General features: G+C 39.6%; 1 protein-coding gene across 7 annotated transcripts in view; it reads right to left on the bottom strand.

Annotated features, from left to right (window-relative positions):
* EYA1 (EYA transcriptional coactivator and phosphatase 1) overlaps positions 1-20,219 on the bottom strand; it is a 328,161-nt gene that overhangs the window by 114,538 nt on the left and 193,404 nt on the right. For 5 of the 7 annotated variants that reach the window (XM_060127905.1, XM_060127904.1, XM_060127901.1 and 2 more), the window contains 3 exons: positions 15,801-15,878; positions 4,121-4,190; positions 3,651-3,796 (listed from right to left, as the gene is read on the bottom strand). In XM_060127905.1, the coding sequence (XP_059983888.1) occupies positions 3,651-3,796; positions 4,121-4,190; positions 15,801-15,864 (280 nt within the window). In that variant the 5' untranslated portion in view covers positions 15,865-15,878. The remainder of the gene's footprint in view (positions 1-3,650; positions 3,797-4,120; positions 4,191-15,800; positions 15,879-20,219) is intronic. The other 2 variants (XM_060127902.1, XM_060127900.1) reach the window with 1 other exon arrangement.

Here is a 20,219-nt window from a genome sequence, read left to right on the forward strand (position 1 = left end):
AACTATCCAATTACAAACGCTTCCCCCCCGCAGTGTTATCTCAATAACCAAGGCCATAGAGTGAAATACCCTTCACTGTAACTTCAATTAAAAAGAATAAAACCAGGATTATTACAGATTTCAATGCGTATCTGCACTATTCTTTTCTTTTGTTTTCCTGAATTCCATTTTCTATAAAATTTAACTCCAGTGATATCATTTCTATAATTAGTTGTATTGCTTTACAAGAGTTTAAGATCATCTTTACAGTCCAGAAATGGCCATAATTAAACTTGAACATTATTCTAAATGTTGTTGCATTAACATCAGAATCAAAATATTTTTTCTAAAAAGTGATTACTTAGAGTCTCTAGCCTCATAACATTAAAAACATTTTTTTTCTTTACTCTTTCTACCACAAAGCTGATTTTAGTACACATCACAGTTTGAGGTCAGAGGTAGCAATATTGGGCATAGAATTAAGCAACACAGGGGGAAGCCTTCTCCCAGATATCCAGATCCTACAGGCAGTAAGCACAAGAGAAGAAGAATGATAACTCAATCCTATAGAACAGCATAGTGCTTTATAAACAGCACAGAGAAATTGACAAGTAGTTCTCCTTCTGTCCCTTATAGTTTCAGGTTTTTATTCAAATATAATTGTTTTAAGTGTAACATAAAGTACACTTTCTTTTCATCACATAATGTAAAAATAGTGTATTTGTGGCCCCCCAATACTTCCCAAAGTGCCAAGCTGACATCCTAATTTCAGGACTTGGGTTTGGCGGTATCGTTGTACAGGGCTCAGCCCTGGATCATAATTAAAGACACTCATGAAAGTTAACAACTGTCCTTAATTCCCACAGAGGGAGGGGATGAAAATTTCTGCCAAGGGAATTCACATTTTGGAATAATTTTACTTTTCACTTAAGATAAATAATATCTTTGGGATCTAGAATACACAGTAGTCTCACTGTTTATTTCCATTTTAGGGGAATTTCATCAGTAGAATGAAGTTAGGTAACTTTCCTAAGGCAGTGGAAGAATCTGACTCTTGGCGAAGAGAGCCTACTCTAATTCCTGAAGTATCTCGAAGTAACCTCATAATGGCCTTACATTTCAGTCTTAACACAACCTTAGCATTTTTTTAAAATGTGACTTTCCCTGTACAGGCAATCTCAAACCAATGAATAACCCACACTTATAAATGGTCCCTGGAAAAACAAGTGCCCAAGACAGGTGGTTAGATGGCTCTAGAAAACTCCCTTCCTTTTCATGGTGTCACAGTAGAGATTTTCCCCCTTCTCTCTCCATTTGATGCTATAATGATCTGCTTTCAGTCTTCACCTGTGCCACCTCTGTTTTTAGCCTGGAGGCTCAGGATGGGAATCTTTGTGATAAGAACAGGTAAGGAAAAGCAGGAAGAGGTAGAAAACACCCATAGCCACACCTGTGTCCATAGCTTCTATCCACAAGCTGTCAAACTCATCTCACTGGTCGACTCCACGCAGATCCAGTGAAGAATGGCACGACCTCTTCCTCCTCGTGGACCCCTTGCTCTTACTATGAAAAGATTTGCCTATCTTTTCTTATTGGGTCTAGGTGAAAAGTCAGGGGACACAAGTCCTTGGAGAAAGTCTTCTAGAACTATCAGGACCTTAACTATCAGCAGTTAAAACCCCTAAACGATGTGCTCTTCCTTCAGAGCAAGCAATAGGGAGAAGGCTGCCATATTTTTCCATGCACTGGCCCAAGAAAAAGAGAATGGCTGGTCAGAAGCACTGGGGCATCTCCTTGTCCTCAAGGTACGAAAAGAGAAGAAAGGAGGTGATCAGAAAAATACTAAGGACTGAGAATTATTCCCAGGAGATTTATAAGCATGGAAGGTCCTGGGATCAAAGCCCTCTACACTGAGACTCACTCTCACCACCTCCCCTATCCCCACCTACCACATGAAAATCCCCATCTTCATCCTACTAGTTCTGAGCCTAACCTCCGAACCTCTGCTCATCTCACTCTACTGGAACAACTATTTCAGACAACAGGGCCATCTGTTGATGGTTTAGAACTAGAGAAGTCCTTACCCCGCAGCCCAGAAATTGGCAAAGGGCCCTTCCATGACTGAATGGGGAAGAGAAAGAAAAACAAGAGAGTTGTGTGAGTGGCAGCCAAGGCGGTAACAGGAATGGTACCTTCCCCCGGCAGCACTGACAGGTCTACAGTACTTGAGTATTGCTTGTACTGGAAAATACATTTCTACTTCAAATAATCAGCTTACAAATAAATTTTGAGGATATAAATTGGGGACTGCCTTAACTCACATTATAGAATTGAAGTTACACAATTCAAACCATAGACTCTTTTCCCTCTTTTAGCATAAGAATAGTTTAAAAGTAAATTACAGACAAATTTAATCTATATTTAACGTTATTTTGAGAAACGACTAAAAGTCATGGAAATGAAAGATAATTCTAGAAAGTCCATTTTATGGCTGTTTTTAAAGTCTGGTTGAAAAACGCCTCCCTAGATCACATTCAGTTGTGATCTTTTTAAAATAAAACTATGAATGTTGAAGTCATACATAATTTAGATTTTAATTTCTATATATTTTATAAGAAATTTATATATATGGCCAATTTGGGGTAAAGACAGAACAAAAAAGCAAAAAATAATTCACCTTCTAATGATTAATGAAATGCTTAAAGAAGAACATTATTTCTTTCAGACTGAGAAAAGATTATTATGAAATAACGATAGCAGCAGAGGCATAATTAGAATATTGATCACAAAACACTCCACCAGTTTTTTCTATCAGTCTTGCTTCCAAACTTTCATGTATTTTTTTCTGGATCACTAGGTTTTATTTATTTCTTAATAAAATGCCAATAATCCATATTTTTCTCTTCCAACAAGTTGCAGTTTGTTTAAAATTACAGCTACCATTCAATGGAAGTGAAGGTATTCTAGAATCCTAAGCTTTTAAAAAATTAAACTTTGAGGTTTGGCTGGATTTATTTTTAATTTACAGGTATTGACCCTGTAACAATTGAGTTAAATTATGCTAAGATAAAGATAATCTCCAGGTGGGAAGGAACAAATAGGGATGTGAGCTTTAAATGTTTCCTGATTGGCCTCTTTAAAGTGCAGCCCAAGCCATGATATAGATCACTTTTCCTAATGGTTGATAATGCTGAAATTTGAGACTACTACCCCCCCTCAAGTTTAGAGCCAGGGTTTGTTGAACTCTGCTTGTACTTCTCTAATCATAGCTCAGCATCTGATAAATAGGAAATGAATCTTCACCCCAAAAGACTCCATTCACAGAAGTTTTATCAGAAATATGCACCAAAATACTTTGGATTCCAGAGCCAAGCGCTCAAGTGGCAAATTAAGAATTGAGATATAAATGGAAACAAAACAAAACAAAACAAAACGAGAGCAAGAGGGCATATGAACCATGGTATTTGCCACCTCTGACCTCAAGATAAGTAACTACCAGCTCTTCCAATGCTCATTAGAAACGATCATTTTAAGAATTTAGACACAAAAGGTGACCACCCTTTCTCAAGTGGCCCAAGAGGACCGTCTTTAAGTACCACTCCTGTGAAACTTTCACACGTACAGGTGTGCCCACTAGGCAACGTCAGTGCTAAAGCCGAGGGATTACTCACCATAGGAGGAAATTCCATAGGGCTGTCCCGGCTGTGGGTACGTGGCATAGGCTGTAGCTTGTTGCATTCCTGTGGTAAACTGTGTTTGCCCATATGCAGCCATAGTTTGTGAGGAAGGGGTAGGGAGAATATGTGGGTATGGTCTGCTATTTGTCAGAAATGACAGAAAATAGAAAGCCCATGCATTAGATGGAAACATGCAAGGTAACTGATTAACAACCAAATCACAAATTCCAGTTAAGACTGTTTCTTAATGTATAACTTTCAAGTGTAATACACAAAGAACCAAAATACTACAGTGTCCCTCCTAGGTGATGCCCCAAATAAATTTGCGTAAATACATTCAGGTCTCTATGAAACACGCTTTAGTTTAAATTAAGATGTAACACGTGGGCACCAGACACGACTTGAAATAAGGTAAAAGACTACTCAGAAAAGTTATTTATTGATTAAGAGAAAATATATCTTACTTGGAAGGATAAATCTGTGGTGGGGAGAATTGGTGAGACGGTCTTGGGCTGAAGCTACTGCTCCCAATGGCTGGAAAAAGAAAAATAATGCACAATAATCCAAGCAAAATACAAAATATGTATAAAGCACTGATATAGTTTCAACTATAGGTTGTGGCCACATGAAACCGTAGACCTTTTGGACCCGCAGAAATGGCAATTTCATAAGTCAACCTAATAGAAAGTTAAACTATATTAAGGAACCTATAGGAACTGATCCAGTGATTCGAATTTTAAATCAGCTCTTAGAAAACACAGTCATAATATTCTTAAATACCTGTCAGTGATGGCTTTTACAGTGGCAATACTTTAGGAGCACAGGAGTCCCGGCCACTGGTTGGAACCACCTCGCTGAAAGGGGAGGGATGAACTTGAATTACAGGGCTGGGCGGGACCGGAAGGTCCTCTGGTTTATTGTGTTCAAGGGGACACACACCCCTGAGACTGTGTTACTGAGAAATGCAGTCTAATCTCCGCTTGGAGAAGTAGAAATAGGACAGATCCTCATTTGCCTGCACTGATTCAGCAATTTTTTAAAAATAAGAATGCATTCCTACAACCATCTAAAATTTCTCAAGTTGCAAACTAAGCCCGTTTTTTCTTGCATGGAGATGGATATTCCTTTGCCTTTCAGTTATATATGCTCCACTTCAGCATTCAAGTCACAAAGCTTTTTTTTTAAGAGATTATTTAAGCATTCAAGCAGAATCTCATTTCTTTTTAATCACATATACTTGATTCAATAAGTCTCAGAAATGCACGAAACTCTTCTATCAAATATTCTTCTACAATCATTCTGAACTAAAGAAGCAAAAAAAAAAAACGTTTTTTTTTTTCCAACATGAGGCCTTAAAATGGTGATTCTCCGCTTCTTTCATTGCTAATATGGGCCATCTATTTATGTACATAAATATCTACACACATTTACATATATACACATTTACATAAATATATACATATATACATACACACACACACATATATATATGTATTTCCCCTTTTCCCTTCAAACTCATCCTACGCTTTTCCTGGCTAAGATGCATATGCTTTGGGTACAATTATTATAAGATGTAATATGTTTATTTTCTTCTACGAATAATCACTGTCTGCAGAGGCTCTATTATTTATTCATTATATTCTACATTAAAACCTTTCATAAGCTTCCATGAACTCTGGGTTTTATACATTTTCATGATATCACATCAGTACAGTTATGTTTCTCAAATGTAATTTTCTAGCTCGTGTTTGGGAAAACAGTGGTGGTTTTGGGTTAGAATCTCAAAACCTATGACTAATCCTTTCCGGGTAAAGCAAATAGGCCTAACCCAGTGACAAGAGAATAGATGAAGGTCAGCAGTACTCATGAGACCTGCCAGACTTCAACCCTCTGGCTGTTGGTCTGGCAGAGATGGAGGCCATATTAATGAGAGAAGGCAGGCCAGCTTGGCTGGTGTCCCCCATCTCTTGGCACATGTTGGGTCACTACTCTGTTCCAGGCATTGCACTCCATGCTGCAGATGCAAACATGCAAAGACAAGTCCTGTCGTCACACGTGGGGAGGCCAACATACAAATAGCTACGCGAGGATTAAATACAATTTATAGAAGGGAGAGAATGCCTGGACCACAAGCGCTGCCACTTGCCCAGGCCACCTGCAATTACAACCTTTCTAATCCCCTCTTCTAGGCCTGGAAAGAGACCAAGGGCAGAGAAGATTTATCCAGCAGAGCTGCTGGAGGGGTAATATCTTCCCTGGATCATCATAGATAGAAAGAAGTTTTTAAAAAATGAAACCACAACACAAATATGTACTACCACACAAAAAACCCCAAAGCCATCTGAGGATGGAAGCCGCAGAAATCCCTTTTATTCTTTTCTTGCTCTATCTCTGTGTTTTTCAAATTATGGGTCACAACCCATGAAAAGATTGTAAACTCAACTTCATAGGTTCTGCTCAGCAATTTTTTATAAACAAATAGAATAACAGAATAGAAGATATCAGGGTGATTGTACAGCATAAGGTAGGTTCCATGAAGCTCTGATTTAGATTATATGCATAGTATATGTGTGTACACATGGAGAAAGATTTGGGAGGTTGCAGAGTGTGGTCATACAAACACAGTTTCTGGAATTAGAATTTAATTTCAGCTCAGATTCAAGATCCAACTCTTCTACGTGGTCTTGGTCAAGTTATTTGATCCCTCTGAGCCTTGACATGTTCTCATGTAAAATGATGGCAGTAATACTACCTACACCTCATAGGATGGTTGTGAGGAGTAAATGAAGTAATGACATAAAGCAAATAATACTGTGTTTGTGTAAGAAATGTTTAACATCTCAGATTCCCAAATTCCCACTATCTTTGCCCCCACATTTGCCCTTTTTCTGTATTTTTAATTCTACTCGATGGACAGTATCACCATCTATCCAGCAAAATGCTTAAAAAAGGATTTCTTTATCCCCATTTTATATATGGGGCTAGAAAATTAAGTAACATGTCCAAGCAAATAAATAGGAAAGCTGGTATCTGAACCCACATCTGCCCACTCTTTCCACCAAAACATACTATCCCCTGACCCCCCTTCATAGAAACTAGAAACCTCAGAATCATCTCATTTTTTTTCTCCCTCTGTGACTCTCAAGTCACCCATCTCCAATTCAGAAACACCCATTGAGCTGTGCTGCATTCTCCAGCCCTACCCTCCTGTCCCGGGGCGGGTCCTCATTATGTCTCACCTGGACTAGAGAAACGGCCATCTAGCTACTCACCCTGCATTCCACCCACTGCCCTTTGACTCTCATTTCTGCCACCACACTGATCTTCCTTACCCGGAAACTTCTTCACGTCCATTCTCCAGTTTACAATCTCTCACCTGCACTTATACTATCCCTAGAAAAAAATTCCAAATTCCTTGGAAGATTATATAAAGATATTCAAGCATCCACCCTCCTGTGGGTTTAGAGTTACACAGCATCCCTGGACTTGAGGACTGCCCGTGCATGCCATGCATTTTCCTGTCTGTCTTGGCTGGTCTTCATGTCAGAGCCTACTGCCACGTTAATGCTCTTCTTTCCTCTGCCTGTCAAACACTCTTCCACTGGGACTAAAACATTATTTTCTCTTTAGGATAATATCTTCTTTCTCTGTACTTTTTGGAATGTTGTAAACACTCGCAAAGTTGCACTCACCACACTACATGATGGTTAGTTTATGTAGTGTATAGATGTTAGTTTCCTCGGCTACCCGTGAGCTTCCAGGGCCAAGGACCTCCTACTCTCCTTTGTTTCCTTGGCACCTGGTAGGGCCTGGCATGTGGTAGGTAATCAATAAATAACATTTGTTTAATGAGACTGTGAGGTTTAGGTCATAAGCAAAGTAGATATTTTTAAACCATAATAACTTGAAAGATGGTTAAATTATTTTAAGTTATTTATAAACACACAACAATAAACCTGATCTTTGGCAATATAAATGGGTCGATAGTTTTCCTTATGAAATAGATGTGAATAAGAACCATGATGCTGCCCGAGTATTTGCTGCTACTTACCTGTGTGCACCTAAAATTACTGACTATGTAATGCCATGTAAACAGCCATACCCTTAGGGCTTTCTCTAAATTCAAACCCCTGTGATCTCTGTGTAGCCTAAAGTCAAGAATCTTCCACCTTCTACCTCAAGTACTTTTTTCCTTAATTGCCTAAAACACTTTAAACTTTTTAATAATAATCTAAGAATTCAGATTATTTTTAATTTCATGAGACCAGAATAAGCTAAGGCAAAAAGAATGCTCCCAGGCCATTTATCAAGGTAAATAAATTGGTTCTCTTACCATTAGTAAACTCCAAAGGCCACATGGCAGAGCCCTGGGGATGTAGGGACAACAGGTCCTTCTTTGTTTTAGCACTCTTGTTTCCTATCATTGCATTCTTTCTCCTACCTCTCACATGTAAGTTAAAGAAGCTCCCCAAATCTTACTGCAGGAAGGGAGAGAAGGACCCATGGTGAACTAATATTCACAAGCTAGAGAAGCCACTGAGAAAGTCGATAGAAATCTAAAAATTAGCAAGTCCTCAGTTCACGGCTCCCCTGGGCTCCCATCTCGTCCATGTCAACATCATTCAGCTGGACGCACAGGTCAAAAGCCTAAAAGTTAAGTTTCGATTCTTCTCCTTTCCTCATATCCTTTTATCCTAAGTCCAGTCAGCTCTCCCTTCCAATATAGGCTAAAAGTGACAACTTCTCTCTCTCTCTTGTCTGCCACTCTGTTCCAGTCACCAACGTTGGCCGTGGCCATCAGAGAGGGCAGCCCGGGCACCGCCCCCTGACCTCACCTTCCCTCCCCTCCCAGATAGGATACTGGTACACTGCATCCTGCTTCAGTGGTTCCTCCAGGAAACACGTGGGCTAACACAGTCCTCTTCTTCTGCACCAGGAAATGCTGGTCTCCCTGCTTCTCCTTACCTTCTTCCCACCCTTCTCCCAAAGAGAATTTTCCACATGACAAACAGTGATCTCTTAAAAACATAAATTAGATCATCATGTCAAACCCCTCCTTGCCCTCAACTCCAAACCCTGTTATCCTGTTTCATTTTGATTAACCCAAACTTATTCCCTCACTTCACTAAGACCTCTGCTCAGATGCCCTTTCCTGAGAGAAGCCTTCCTTCTAAAAGACACCCCTACCCACTCTTCACCATAGTCTTTGATCTGCTTTCGTTTTCTTCAGAGCACTTTTCACTGCCTATTTACTTATATTACCACTTACCACTTACCTATTTATCATTTGTCTCTCCCACAAGAATGAAAGCTCCATGAGAGCAGGGACCTGTCTACTTTTTCACCTCTATAGTCCCACTGTCTAGAACATTGCCTGGCCCACAGTAGGTGCTCAATACAGAATTGTTGAATGAATGAATCAGATCCCAAAAGGTAGATCTTTTCATGAACAATTACGAAAACAAGAAATCATATTTGTCAGATGTGATTCTTTTCTCCTCCAGAAATTTCCGATTTTCAAATACCCCCAGACATCAATGTTGAATGAATCCATATCAATTGACATTTTATTTAACAAATGAATAACAAATTTGGGCTTTGTGGAAGTGGAAGCAGCAGCAGGCAAAGACATTTTGTAATCCCTCAAAGCACATTATTTTCAACTCCAATTGTTCTTAACATTTTAATCATTAAAATATTGCTTTTCATTGGTCAATAGTAAATGAGCAGAACGTCACTGTGTTTTAAAAACACAATAAACAACCTTGCATTTTTCAATTCAGCCACATGCCTTGGAAAATCAACCTCTCTCCTCCAGTTTCCCCACACCAGGATAACTGGAGATTTCACTGGAGAAGAGTGAGCCTCACTGCCTCCTTAATGCTTTAAGATGCTAGGGTTCCTTGAAGGACAAAGGTGGAAACAGCTATTACCAGTGTCAGGATGACTCCATATCTTCTTTATCCTTGCTATTTCCTTAAGATACCCAGAATATTAGGGATGTGAATTTTTAAGTTATCATAGGGAAGGAAGGTAGGCATAGTGACCACAGAGGTAAAGACCATCTTGGAGTTAATTCTTGGAGATTGCTTTCTCCAGCCTCCTCTTCCTCTTATAAACCCTAAGTCCTATTCACAGCCACTCCAGCATGCCATGGTTTTCACATCTTTACTTATGAAAGGTGGGGGGAGAGAAGGAGATGCGGGTGAAGCGGATGGAAGAGGAGGGGGAAGGAGAAGGAGGAGAAAAAGAAAGAGGAGGAGAAGAGGAGGAGAGAAGGGAAGAGAAAAAGTAAAAGACAACAGTAAATGAAGGTCCATCCCCATGGTGCTCTGTGCTTCCTATGCCTTGACCCAGTTCCCCAGGTCACCTGATCCTTTCCTCTGCGTCCAACACAGACCATCAATCTATGGCAAATGAGATTCTCTACAGCTTCAGTCTCTTCACCAAACTATTCCTCCACCCTCCGCTAAGCCCTCCTCCAAGGCCCTTACTTCTCCTGGGTATCTTTTCCCAGTAGAGGCTGCTCATTCTCTCAGATTCCAGACCTACAAACACATCCTCCTTGTTGTTTCTTCCAAATCATTGTTTTTCTGCTCTCCCACGAAACCCTCCCTTCTCTGAGGTTCCTGACAACTCTTTAACACTTCCATGAATGACCCACCTCCTAAGCACTTCCCTGCATTTATCAAAAACTTTAGTATTTGACTGTGTCCCCTGACACATCCCAACATCATCTTGGGTCATGCATCCAGCGCTTTTCTCATTTCTGTCTTGGCCTCAACTCTGGCCTTCTACGTCAACCATCAAGCTCAAGACCACATCCTGGACCTCTTTCTCCATTCCAGTCTTAAACCACAACAGCACTGACTGATTTCATTTGTTTATTTACAAACATGTACTGACCACTGCGTATGAGCTCCATTCTATGATGGCCACTGGGATTGTAAGTGTGAACAAGACAAACAGTATCTGTTCTCATAGGGCTACAGTTTAGCAGGAGGAAAGATGATGCAAAGATGACGCACAGTTTAGCAGAAGGAAAGATGATCCAGTAATTTTTAAAGGAGTGATAAAGGCTGAGGAAGGGAAGTACAGAGAACCAACTCCAGAAGCATCAGGTGGAGGCCTCACTGAGTTCTGAGATTAAGGAAGGAACATCCTCTTCTTCCAGAATTTTCATTCCTTTATTCCCATCTCATCTATTCTCCAACCCATCAAGAGAGGCAGGCCCCCTGACATCCTTATCCTCTCTCAATTTATTATCCCCTTCCTTCACTTTTTTCTATCTAGCCTAGATACATGAAGTTATTTGAAACTCGTCTTTTACTGGCATCCTCAATTTTCTTCTCATGTTGAGTCACTTCAGAGAGAAAAGTAGAAGCCATCATTCATTCATGTATTCAATAATTTATCTAGTAAATATCTGAGTGCCTAACACAAGCTGGATACGTTTTCAGGTGTCAGGGATACAAATGAACAAAAGAAGACCAAATCCCTGCCATCTCAAGCTTACATTCTGGTGGGGGTGAGAGACCAGCAATAAACCTAATACACAAGTGGATGATATAGTTTGTAAAAGGTTCGAAGTGTTATTGGGTGGGTGGGGGATTCTGGAAGTCTATAGTAAGAGTTTTGTAACACTGAGTAAGGTGGTCAGGGTGAGCCTCAATGGTGGGATTTGAAGGTGCTGAAGCAGTCAGGCAGGTGCACAGAGACGTGTTCCAGGCAGAGGCACTGCCCCTGCAGAGGCCCTTATTAGAGGAACAGCAGGAGGCAAGGGAAGCAGGCAATAAGGTCTGACGGGGCTTGCAGGCTGATTGTAATGAATCGGCTTTTACTCAGAGAGGAATGGGAGCCACTGGAAGGTTCGAACAGAGGAATCAGGCAGGAATTCCCTCAAAGTCTTGTCTCCTCCTCCTCCACTTCAAACTCATCTGTGTTACTTTCCATCAATCTTCCCTGATATTTCTGTGGAAAAGTTATTCCTTTTCTAGGCTGACCCACTCCTGTTCTGAATTTAAGCCATTGCTGCCCCATCAGGGTCACCTCTACCTTTCACCCCTGCCTCTATAAAGTTCGTGCTGGCAGCCCAAAACACCCTGACCTAAATGCCATCCCCAACCCTCCAGCCCTCTTTCTAACAGACTACCTTCTCTTCTTCTCCCTTTACCACTTATCGACGTGAAAGACATTTTTCTCTTTCCTGTCTCCACTTCCTCATCGTATTCATTGAGTCATTCATCCACTCAATAAACTTTATGAGCACAAACTATCTGCTAGGAACTATGCTGGAGACCCAGAAGTAGGGCATGTAGGCCAGCGGGCACAGGGGGAGATGAAGCCCGCTTGTCCACTGAAACTGCCATAGGTTAAATTCATTCATGCTTCTCACTTTTTATTTTCTTATTTTGAAATAATTCGACAACTGGAGAAAAGTTGCAAGAATAGTAGAAAAACTTCCCAGATCTCTTTCACCCAAATTCCACAAATGGTAATGTTTTATGAGATTAACTTTATCCTTTATTCTCTTTCTCTCTCTATATGTGTGTATTACGCACATGTATAACTCACATTTTTTTGGAGTTGCAAATATGATGTCCCTTTACTCATAAATACTTCTATATGTATTTCTTAAAAACGAGGAACTTCTTCCCCACGGTACTGTGATAAAAATCAGGAGAAACCATGATGCAATACTATTATTCACAGATACTTTCAAAAAAATTATCTCTTTGCAGTTTAGTATGTGATTTTTAACTTGTACTTTAACATGATTACTTTTTAAAAGTATGAATGTTATACATATGCTCTGCAAAAAAATATGAAGAAGGCAGAAGGAATAAAATTCAAATTATATTCCACCATTCAGAGAGAGCCAACCATTAATTTTTATACACATACACACAGACGCAAATACATACAAATAAATGTCTTTTTAAACAAAACTGTGATTACACGGAACATATTACTCTTTTATAATCTGCTTTACACTTAATATAAGTAAACATTTTCTCATGTCATTAAGTTTTTTTAAAAAACCATTTTTAAAACCTGTATATGAATCTATCATATAGAAGTGCTTCCTTGAAGTTTCTTTCCTGCCTTTACTTCCATTTCAATACTCTTTTTCTTCTTCCCTAATCACCTGTGTTTTCATCTTATCCTCTACCCATCTCTTATGTATTGGTTTTCCCTGGGTTCTGTCTTCAACCTTGTTATACCCTGCTAGCGTCAACTCTCTGTACACTTTCAGAATTTCCATTCCAGATCTTTCCTGAGCTCCAACATCTTCAGGTGCGTGTTAAATCACCACTAACAAGCCCCAAACAGAAGCTACCACCTTTCTTCCTCAGTCATACCTCTCAGATTCCCTCACTCCTCCCTTTTCTCTCTGCTTCACTCATCCCCACCATGCTCATTGGGCACTATGACCATAAATTCTATTTCATAAATACATCTTAATCCATCACCTTTTCACAGCCATTGCCAGCACCCTATCTCAGGTCTTCAGCATTTCTTGTGAAAATGATTGCAAAAACCCCTAACTGTTCTCTCCCCTTCAGTTCCCCAACCTCCCCTCCATCCTGCCTGAGTCCTTCCATAAGGGAAAGTGATCACGCAACCTGATGCCTCCCGTGGCACTCAGGATAAAACACACATGCCACGTGGAACACACCTGCCTGTTTAGACTCTGGTCCCTTCCTCTCCGTGCAGCACACCCCGCACTGCTCACACCGGACACACCAAGAATACTGAACCATCAGTGGTGCCTCCAAGTTCCACACCTCCGTGCCTTGGTCTCCTCCCACGGAACACTCCACCCGTCCAGCTTCCCCATCCTCAATTCTACATGTGCTTTATTCCTACACATTCTTTAAGGCTGAGTGCAGGCATCCTCTCCAGGAAACCCTCCCTGACCACCCCACCCCAACTCGGTCTCTGTTGGGTCCTTCCTGGGTATTCTTAGGGGTCCCCGGGCCTCCCTCAGCATTATCCAGCTGTACTATGATGGCCTGGTGATTACTTCGCCCTATTAAGTCGCAAGGCAGGACCGTTCTCATACACCTTTGAATCCATAACAGCACCAAGCACACTGCCTGACATAAGTCAAATTCTAGTAAATGCTTTATGAAAGAACTATGGGTGTAACACCTGTTGTTATCTCCTTATTGCCTCCAGCTGGTATCATCAGCATAAAAGTTGTGCATCTGCATTTCATTTTATATCTATTTATAACTCCTTCTAATTGGAGTGTATGTGAAATGATCCCAAGAGCTAGACGAAATCAATCACAAACTTAGAAAAGTATAGCATTTCCAATTGAGAGGTCTCATAAACACAGCAAATCACTTGAAAAGGGTTAAAAAATTGAAGAATTACTTCCGATAAGAATGAGTTTTAATTGAAAGAGTCCAAGCTGGGTAATTTGGAAAAGATACAATCAGAGCCTCACAGTGAATTTATTATCACAGTCACGTTCTTATCAGCAATTTCATCATCATGGAGGTGAAACTTGTATGTTTTGTTTGTTGAAGGCAGGCTTTCTCAAAATGAAAGAGATTAAAAAATTAATTAAGGATCTAAAGCTGCTTGACAAAGTCTGATCTCTAGTTGACATGAGAGTTAGTTAGGAGGATGCCGTGGCAAGTCTGTTTAGGGGCTATCAGAAGCCAAATTGTGCGTGATTAGAAAAATCACATAGGGACTTCCCTGGTGGCACAGTGGTTAAGAATCTGCCTGCCAATGCAGGAGACAAGGGTTCGAGCCCTGATCTGGGAGGATCCCACATGCTGCGGAGCAACTAAGCACGTGCGCCACAACTACTGAGCCTGCGCTCTAGAGCCCGCGAGCCACAGCTACTGAGACCGCATGCCACAACTACTGAGCCTGCACGCCTGGAGCCCATGGTCCGCAACAAGAGAAGCCACTGCAGTGAGAAGCCCACGCACCGCAACGAAGAGTAGCCCCTGCTCCCTGCAACCAGAGAAAGCACGCGTGTGGCAACAACGACCCAACACAGCCATAAATAAATAAATAAATTTGTTAAAAAAGAAAGAAAACTTTTCTGTGGAGAACAGTATGGAGGTTCCTTAAAAAGCTACAAATAGAACTACCATATGACCCAGCAATCCCACTACTGGGCATATACCCTGAGAAAACCATAATTCAAAAAGAGTCATGTACCAAAATGTTCATTGCAGCTCTATTTACAATAGCCCAGAGATGGAAACAACCTAAGTGTCCATCATCGGATGAATGGATAAAGAAGATGTGGCACATATATACAATGGAATATTACTCAGCCATAAAAAGAGACGAAATTGAGCTATTTGTAATGAGGTGGATAGACCTAGAGTCTGTCATACAGAGTGAAGTAAGTCAGAAAGAGAGAGACAAATACCGTATGCTAACACATATATATGGAATTAAAAAAAAAATGTCATGAAAAACCTAGGGGTGAAACAGGAATAAAGACACAGACTTACTAGAGAATGGACTTGAGGCTATGGGGAGGGGGAAGGGTAAACGGTGACAAAGCGATAAAGAGGCATGGACATATATACACTACCAAACGTAAGGTAGTTAGCTAGTGGGAAGCAGCCGCATAGCACAGGGAGATCAGCTCGGTGCTTTGTGACCGCCTGGAGGGGTGGGATAGGGAGGGTGGGAGGGAGGGAGACGCAAGCGGGAAGAGATATGGGAATATATGTATATATGTAACTGATTCATTTTGTTGTGAAGCTGAAACTAACATACCATTGTAAAGCAATTATACTCCAATAAAGATGTTAAAAAAAAAAAAAAAGAAAGAAAAAATCACACAGATGAGAGACAGAGGGAAGGAGTCATCAACATAATAAAGATAATTTAGAGAAGACGGAGAACAATTCCCCTTTTGATTTTTTTCTCCTTTACAGAATACCAACATTTTCAGCAAACACTTCATCACACCAAACAAAAACATCAGAATTGCAAATATGTGACGCTGAGAAAAACTATACAGTATTACACAGATGATATCCACATATATACATATACACATGCGTACACACACATACATATACACACATATATTTGTATATGTAAACTAGGAAAAATAATGTTTCATATTACTGTGAAAATCTAATATTTATTCCTTACCTGAACCTGAGAAATTGTCTAAAGACCCGTCTGCTGTTGTTGAAACTATTTCACTGCTGCTCATTGGCTCTGTTTTAACTACAAAAATAAACAACATATATCATATACCCAATTAATATTTATAAAGGCATAGTAGAGAAGATATAACATTCAAAATAATTATAAGAAAATCATTTAAAAATCAATCTTTTCGTATTTGAATATAAATCAGATTAATATTCCTAAGAGTCTTTTTAAAAGAAATTCCCATGTTAAGTTTTTCTTCCTAAGGAAACAATCTATTGTGGCAAGTTACCTTTTAATAGAAACACTTTAAAAGTAGTTCAGTTCATTGTTGTCTTAAATGTTTACTAAATTGCTTACTAAAATAAATAACTTATGTCTCAAAATTTACAAAATGTGGATGTGAAATTATTTCCTTGGGTTTGTAGCCATTCGGCCAAATAGAGTCCAAAGGATAGAAGAGAAAGACTTGAAGAAGTGGGAAATAACACCAGCTTTCATGATGCTCAAGGACAGGTGCACGCACACACACACTTTCTCAGTTATCCAGCATGGCTAAAAAACAGAGTGCTCACTTTAATGGACTGTTATTACCACCCAGCCATGACAATTCATCAAGGTCTGATGTACACTTAGTACCCAAACCACACTAAATATAAATGAAGCAGAAATAAAATTTTCCATTTCAAAGTAACAGTAGCAGACAGTTTGTGGAAAGCATAACCTTCAGTAAAGTCCCTTGGGTCTGTAAACTAAAAACATTTCTCTTTATGCTATAGGTTCTCCAAAGGAAATCTACTTTACTGATATAGTGAGGGGATTATTGCATCCCTACAGATAAGGCAGAATACCTCAGAACCCTATTTCCCCTAGTTTTAGCTTTTTTAAAATAATAATAAAAAAATAGTATCATTGTTTTCCCTAGAAACTACTAGTGAAGTTCTTGTTTCCCTAGAAACTACTAGTGAAGTTCTATCACTGGAATTTGCCTAGCCTACTTTGTGGAAGTTATACATCCCTATTAACAGGTTTTCAAGAAGAGTGTAATAATACTTTAGAGGTTACTTAAAAATCAATAACATGTTTCCCAAAATGAAGGCCCTAACAAGAGAATATTTGGGGTGGCTTCTCTCACCAAGTAAACACATTCTGGAATGGGAAAGGATGATGGAGAAAATGAAGCTTTTCCTTCTCTCAACACTGCCAATCTCTTATAAACATCAGGCAAAGGACAAATTCACCCTCTTGGGCCTTCAAATCTTTTACGAGTGCATAATGAGTAATTCGAAAATTCACATTATAAATAGTTGCAGCCGATAGTTTCAAAAAAAAAATTATTTAGACTGTCTCTAAACCAAGTTGAAAAATAAAACCAGTGAGTCCAAAGGGAATCACTTCAATTGATTGCTTTAATGTAGACCAAACAATAGTGTAACTGAAATTTTCTCTTTTCCACCAGTTGTTTCAGATTAGAAGTCTTAGTTGATGCTAATAAATTCTGATATAAGCCTGTATTTCCCTCCTCTCTTCACGCCTCCAGGAAACCTAATGATTTTGCTCTTCATAACCATTATATAGCTACAGATTTAGGAAGGCAGGGACACCACTGCTGGTGCACGGTTTCATGCCCAGTTGTCCACATCCTTATTTTACATCTTTAAAAAGAACTCATATAACGCCCTGTACATAAAAAACAATGGTTCTATTTCACTCTATACTGGACAAATTACCATGGGATCTGAACTCAGTATCAAATACCACACACCCAGAAAAAGATCAGAATTAGGCCCAAGGGGAATGGGTCCTACAAAGTACCTCCTACGTGTCAGATTCTTTGTAGACATTTTGATTAATCTCTTTAAACAATTCTACAAGTAGGTCTCGGAACACAACACACAAACTCACTAGTTACGTACTGCCTTCTTGTTTCACAGGCAAAAACTGAAATCAGAGGGGTTAGGAAATTGCCCAAAGTTACACAGTAAGTGGCAGAAATGGGATTTCATGTGGGATATATTTTATTCCAAGTCTTGAAAACTAGCAGTAAGCGGCACTTCCCAATAATTAGAGCTACTCGACAACAGAGCAAGGCACTGCCACACCTGGTGGACACGGTGCAAAGCAAAACCCCTGCAGTCCTTGTCTTCCTAGAGCGTTCACGCTTCCAGGCTAGTGAACTTGCTGGAAGATCTCAAGCAGAAAGTCCACGCCTACCCGTCTGCCTGGGAAAGATGGTGAAGAAGAAATTTACAGTGTGAGATGTTAGCCCAGATGACTTCTAAGTCTTGGCCAAATCTAAGGTCTATGAATCTGTAGACTGGACTATAAAATTCACGAAAGCTTGACTACGCCAAACCACTCCTACCAAGACCTACCCCAGCTACTCTCCATAATTAGCTTAATCAAGTACAGCTTTCACTCCCAAGAGGCGCATTCAATTATACTTGCAATGCCATTAAAACTAGGCAAAAAGAATAGGAAGGAAACGAAGAGGATACTTTTTCTTTTAGGCCCCCAGCCCATTGCTTTTTGCCATTGTTCAAATATACTCATCTATACACTAAAGAATAAAGACTCCCTTTTCCTGATGAACCCAAGTTTTTAAAAGGCTCACTGTTGAAGAGAAGAGGCAGTATATAAAGGAACTACCAGGATATTCGCGATTTTATCAGGTACTGTAATTGAATCTGTGATCACCCGCTACCTGATGCTAAAGAGACTGGTGATTTATTGTGATGGAAAATAGTTTCTGAACGAAAGCCAAATAAACGGAGACCACTGCTGGCTTTGTGGTTGCCAAGCATACATCCACCAGAAAGTTAAAAAGAATCATCTCTGGCCACCAGAACTTCACCCATCCTCACTAGCGCCATGACATTTATAAATATGCCATAGGTGATATAATAGAGCACCCTTCTAAAGCTTTGCATTTAAAAACACAACATGCTGAATTCTTTTCTGTAAGTTTGAGAGATTTCAAATGCTGTCATGTCTGAGAACAATGATCCCATCTGAGCTATTTATCTGAAAAGAAAAATCTGAGTGACGTGTTCTCCTCTAAATAATGGTAGAATTCTTTTATCTCTGCCATACTTTTTCCTGCATTACGTGACTTCAGTCTATCAGAAAATAACAACTTTTAGTCTCTTTTGCCACCACTCAAGAGTCTCTCTTTTTCCTACCACTCCAAATTTCCAATCTTCCATCTGATACTTAAGGACCTACTCATCCTTTAAAAATATTCAGAAATTCTCCTTTACCCCTTTAATCTCCCTGATCCCCTCAACAGCTTCACCTGTCCATGTACTTTAGGCCTGAGTTATCCTGGGCAACTTGCTACCCTCCAGAAGTGCCACAAACTTCCATCTAGCAATTTCTTTGCACTTTGGTTCTGGAGGCAAATAATCCAGCTACCTGCTATAAGACTTTGTAAAAGTTATATGATCTCTTCAACCTTAATTATCTCATATAAAATATTTTAAAAGTAATATCTACAGTGATATATACATACACACACATATGTGTGTGTAGGTGTGTATATATATATATATATATATATATATATATATATATATATACACACACCTACATACACACACACACACACAATGGAACACTACTCAGCCATAAAACAAATAAAATCTTTCCATTTGTGACAACATGGATAGACCTTGAGGGTATTATGCTAAGTGAAACAAGTCAGAAGAGAAAGATGCCATACGATTTCACTTATATGTGGAAGCTACAAAACAAAATAAACGCACAAACAAAGCAAAACTCATAAAGAGAACAGACACTCATAGATACAAAGAACAGATCGGTGGTCGCCAGAGGAGTGTTGTGGGTGGGTGAGATGGGTGAAGGGGGTCAAGAAATACAAACTTCCAGTTATAAAATAAACAAGCCATGGGGATGTAATGTACAGCATGGGGGCTACAGTCAATAATATCGTCCTGCATATTTGAAAGTTGCTAGAAGGGTGCATCTTGAAAGTTCTCATCACAAGCAAAGAAAATATCTATATTATAGAAATGCAATAAGGATCCATAAAAACGTACGTAAAGTACCTGATACAAATAAGGAACTGAAACTATATTTATCATCATCATTAGTAGCAGCAGTATTATACCTACCTACCCTGAATGCCTTTCTCCTGGGGAATAGTACCAGGGAGCAATAGGGAACAGAGTTAAAATATATAATAAATAAATGAATGAATGAATAAGGGAAGGAATAAAGAGTTAAAAGCACCAGCTTTGGAATTATCAGTTGAAGTTCAATCTAGCTTTGCTATTAACAGTATGAACCTGGAAAAATTACTCAACTTCTGTGTGCCTCAGCTTCCTGCTCTATAAGTGGGGATAACATGCTCACGAGAAGATTAAAAAAGATAAATGCTTAAAAATCATTCAGCAC

Source organism: Lagenorhynchus albirostris, chromosome 17 (assembly GCF_949774975.1).
Source record: "Lagenorhynchus albirostris chromosome 17, mLagAlb1.1, whole genome shotgun sequence".
NCBI lineage: Eukaryota > Metazoa > Chordata > Mammalia > Artiodactyla > Delphinidae > Lagenorhynchus > Lagenorhynchus albirostris.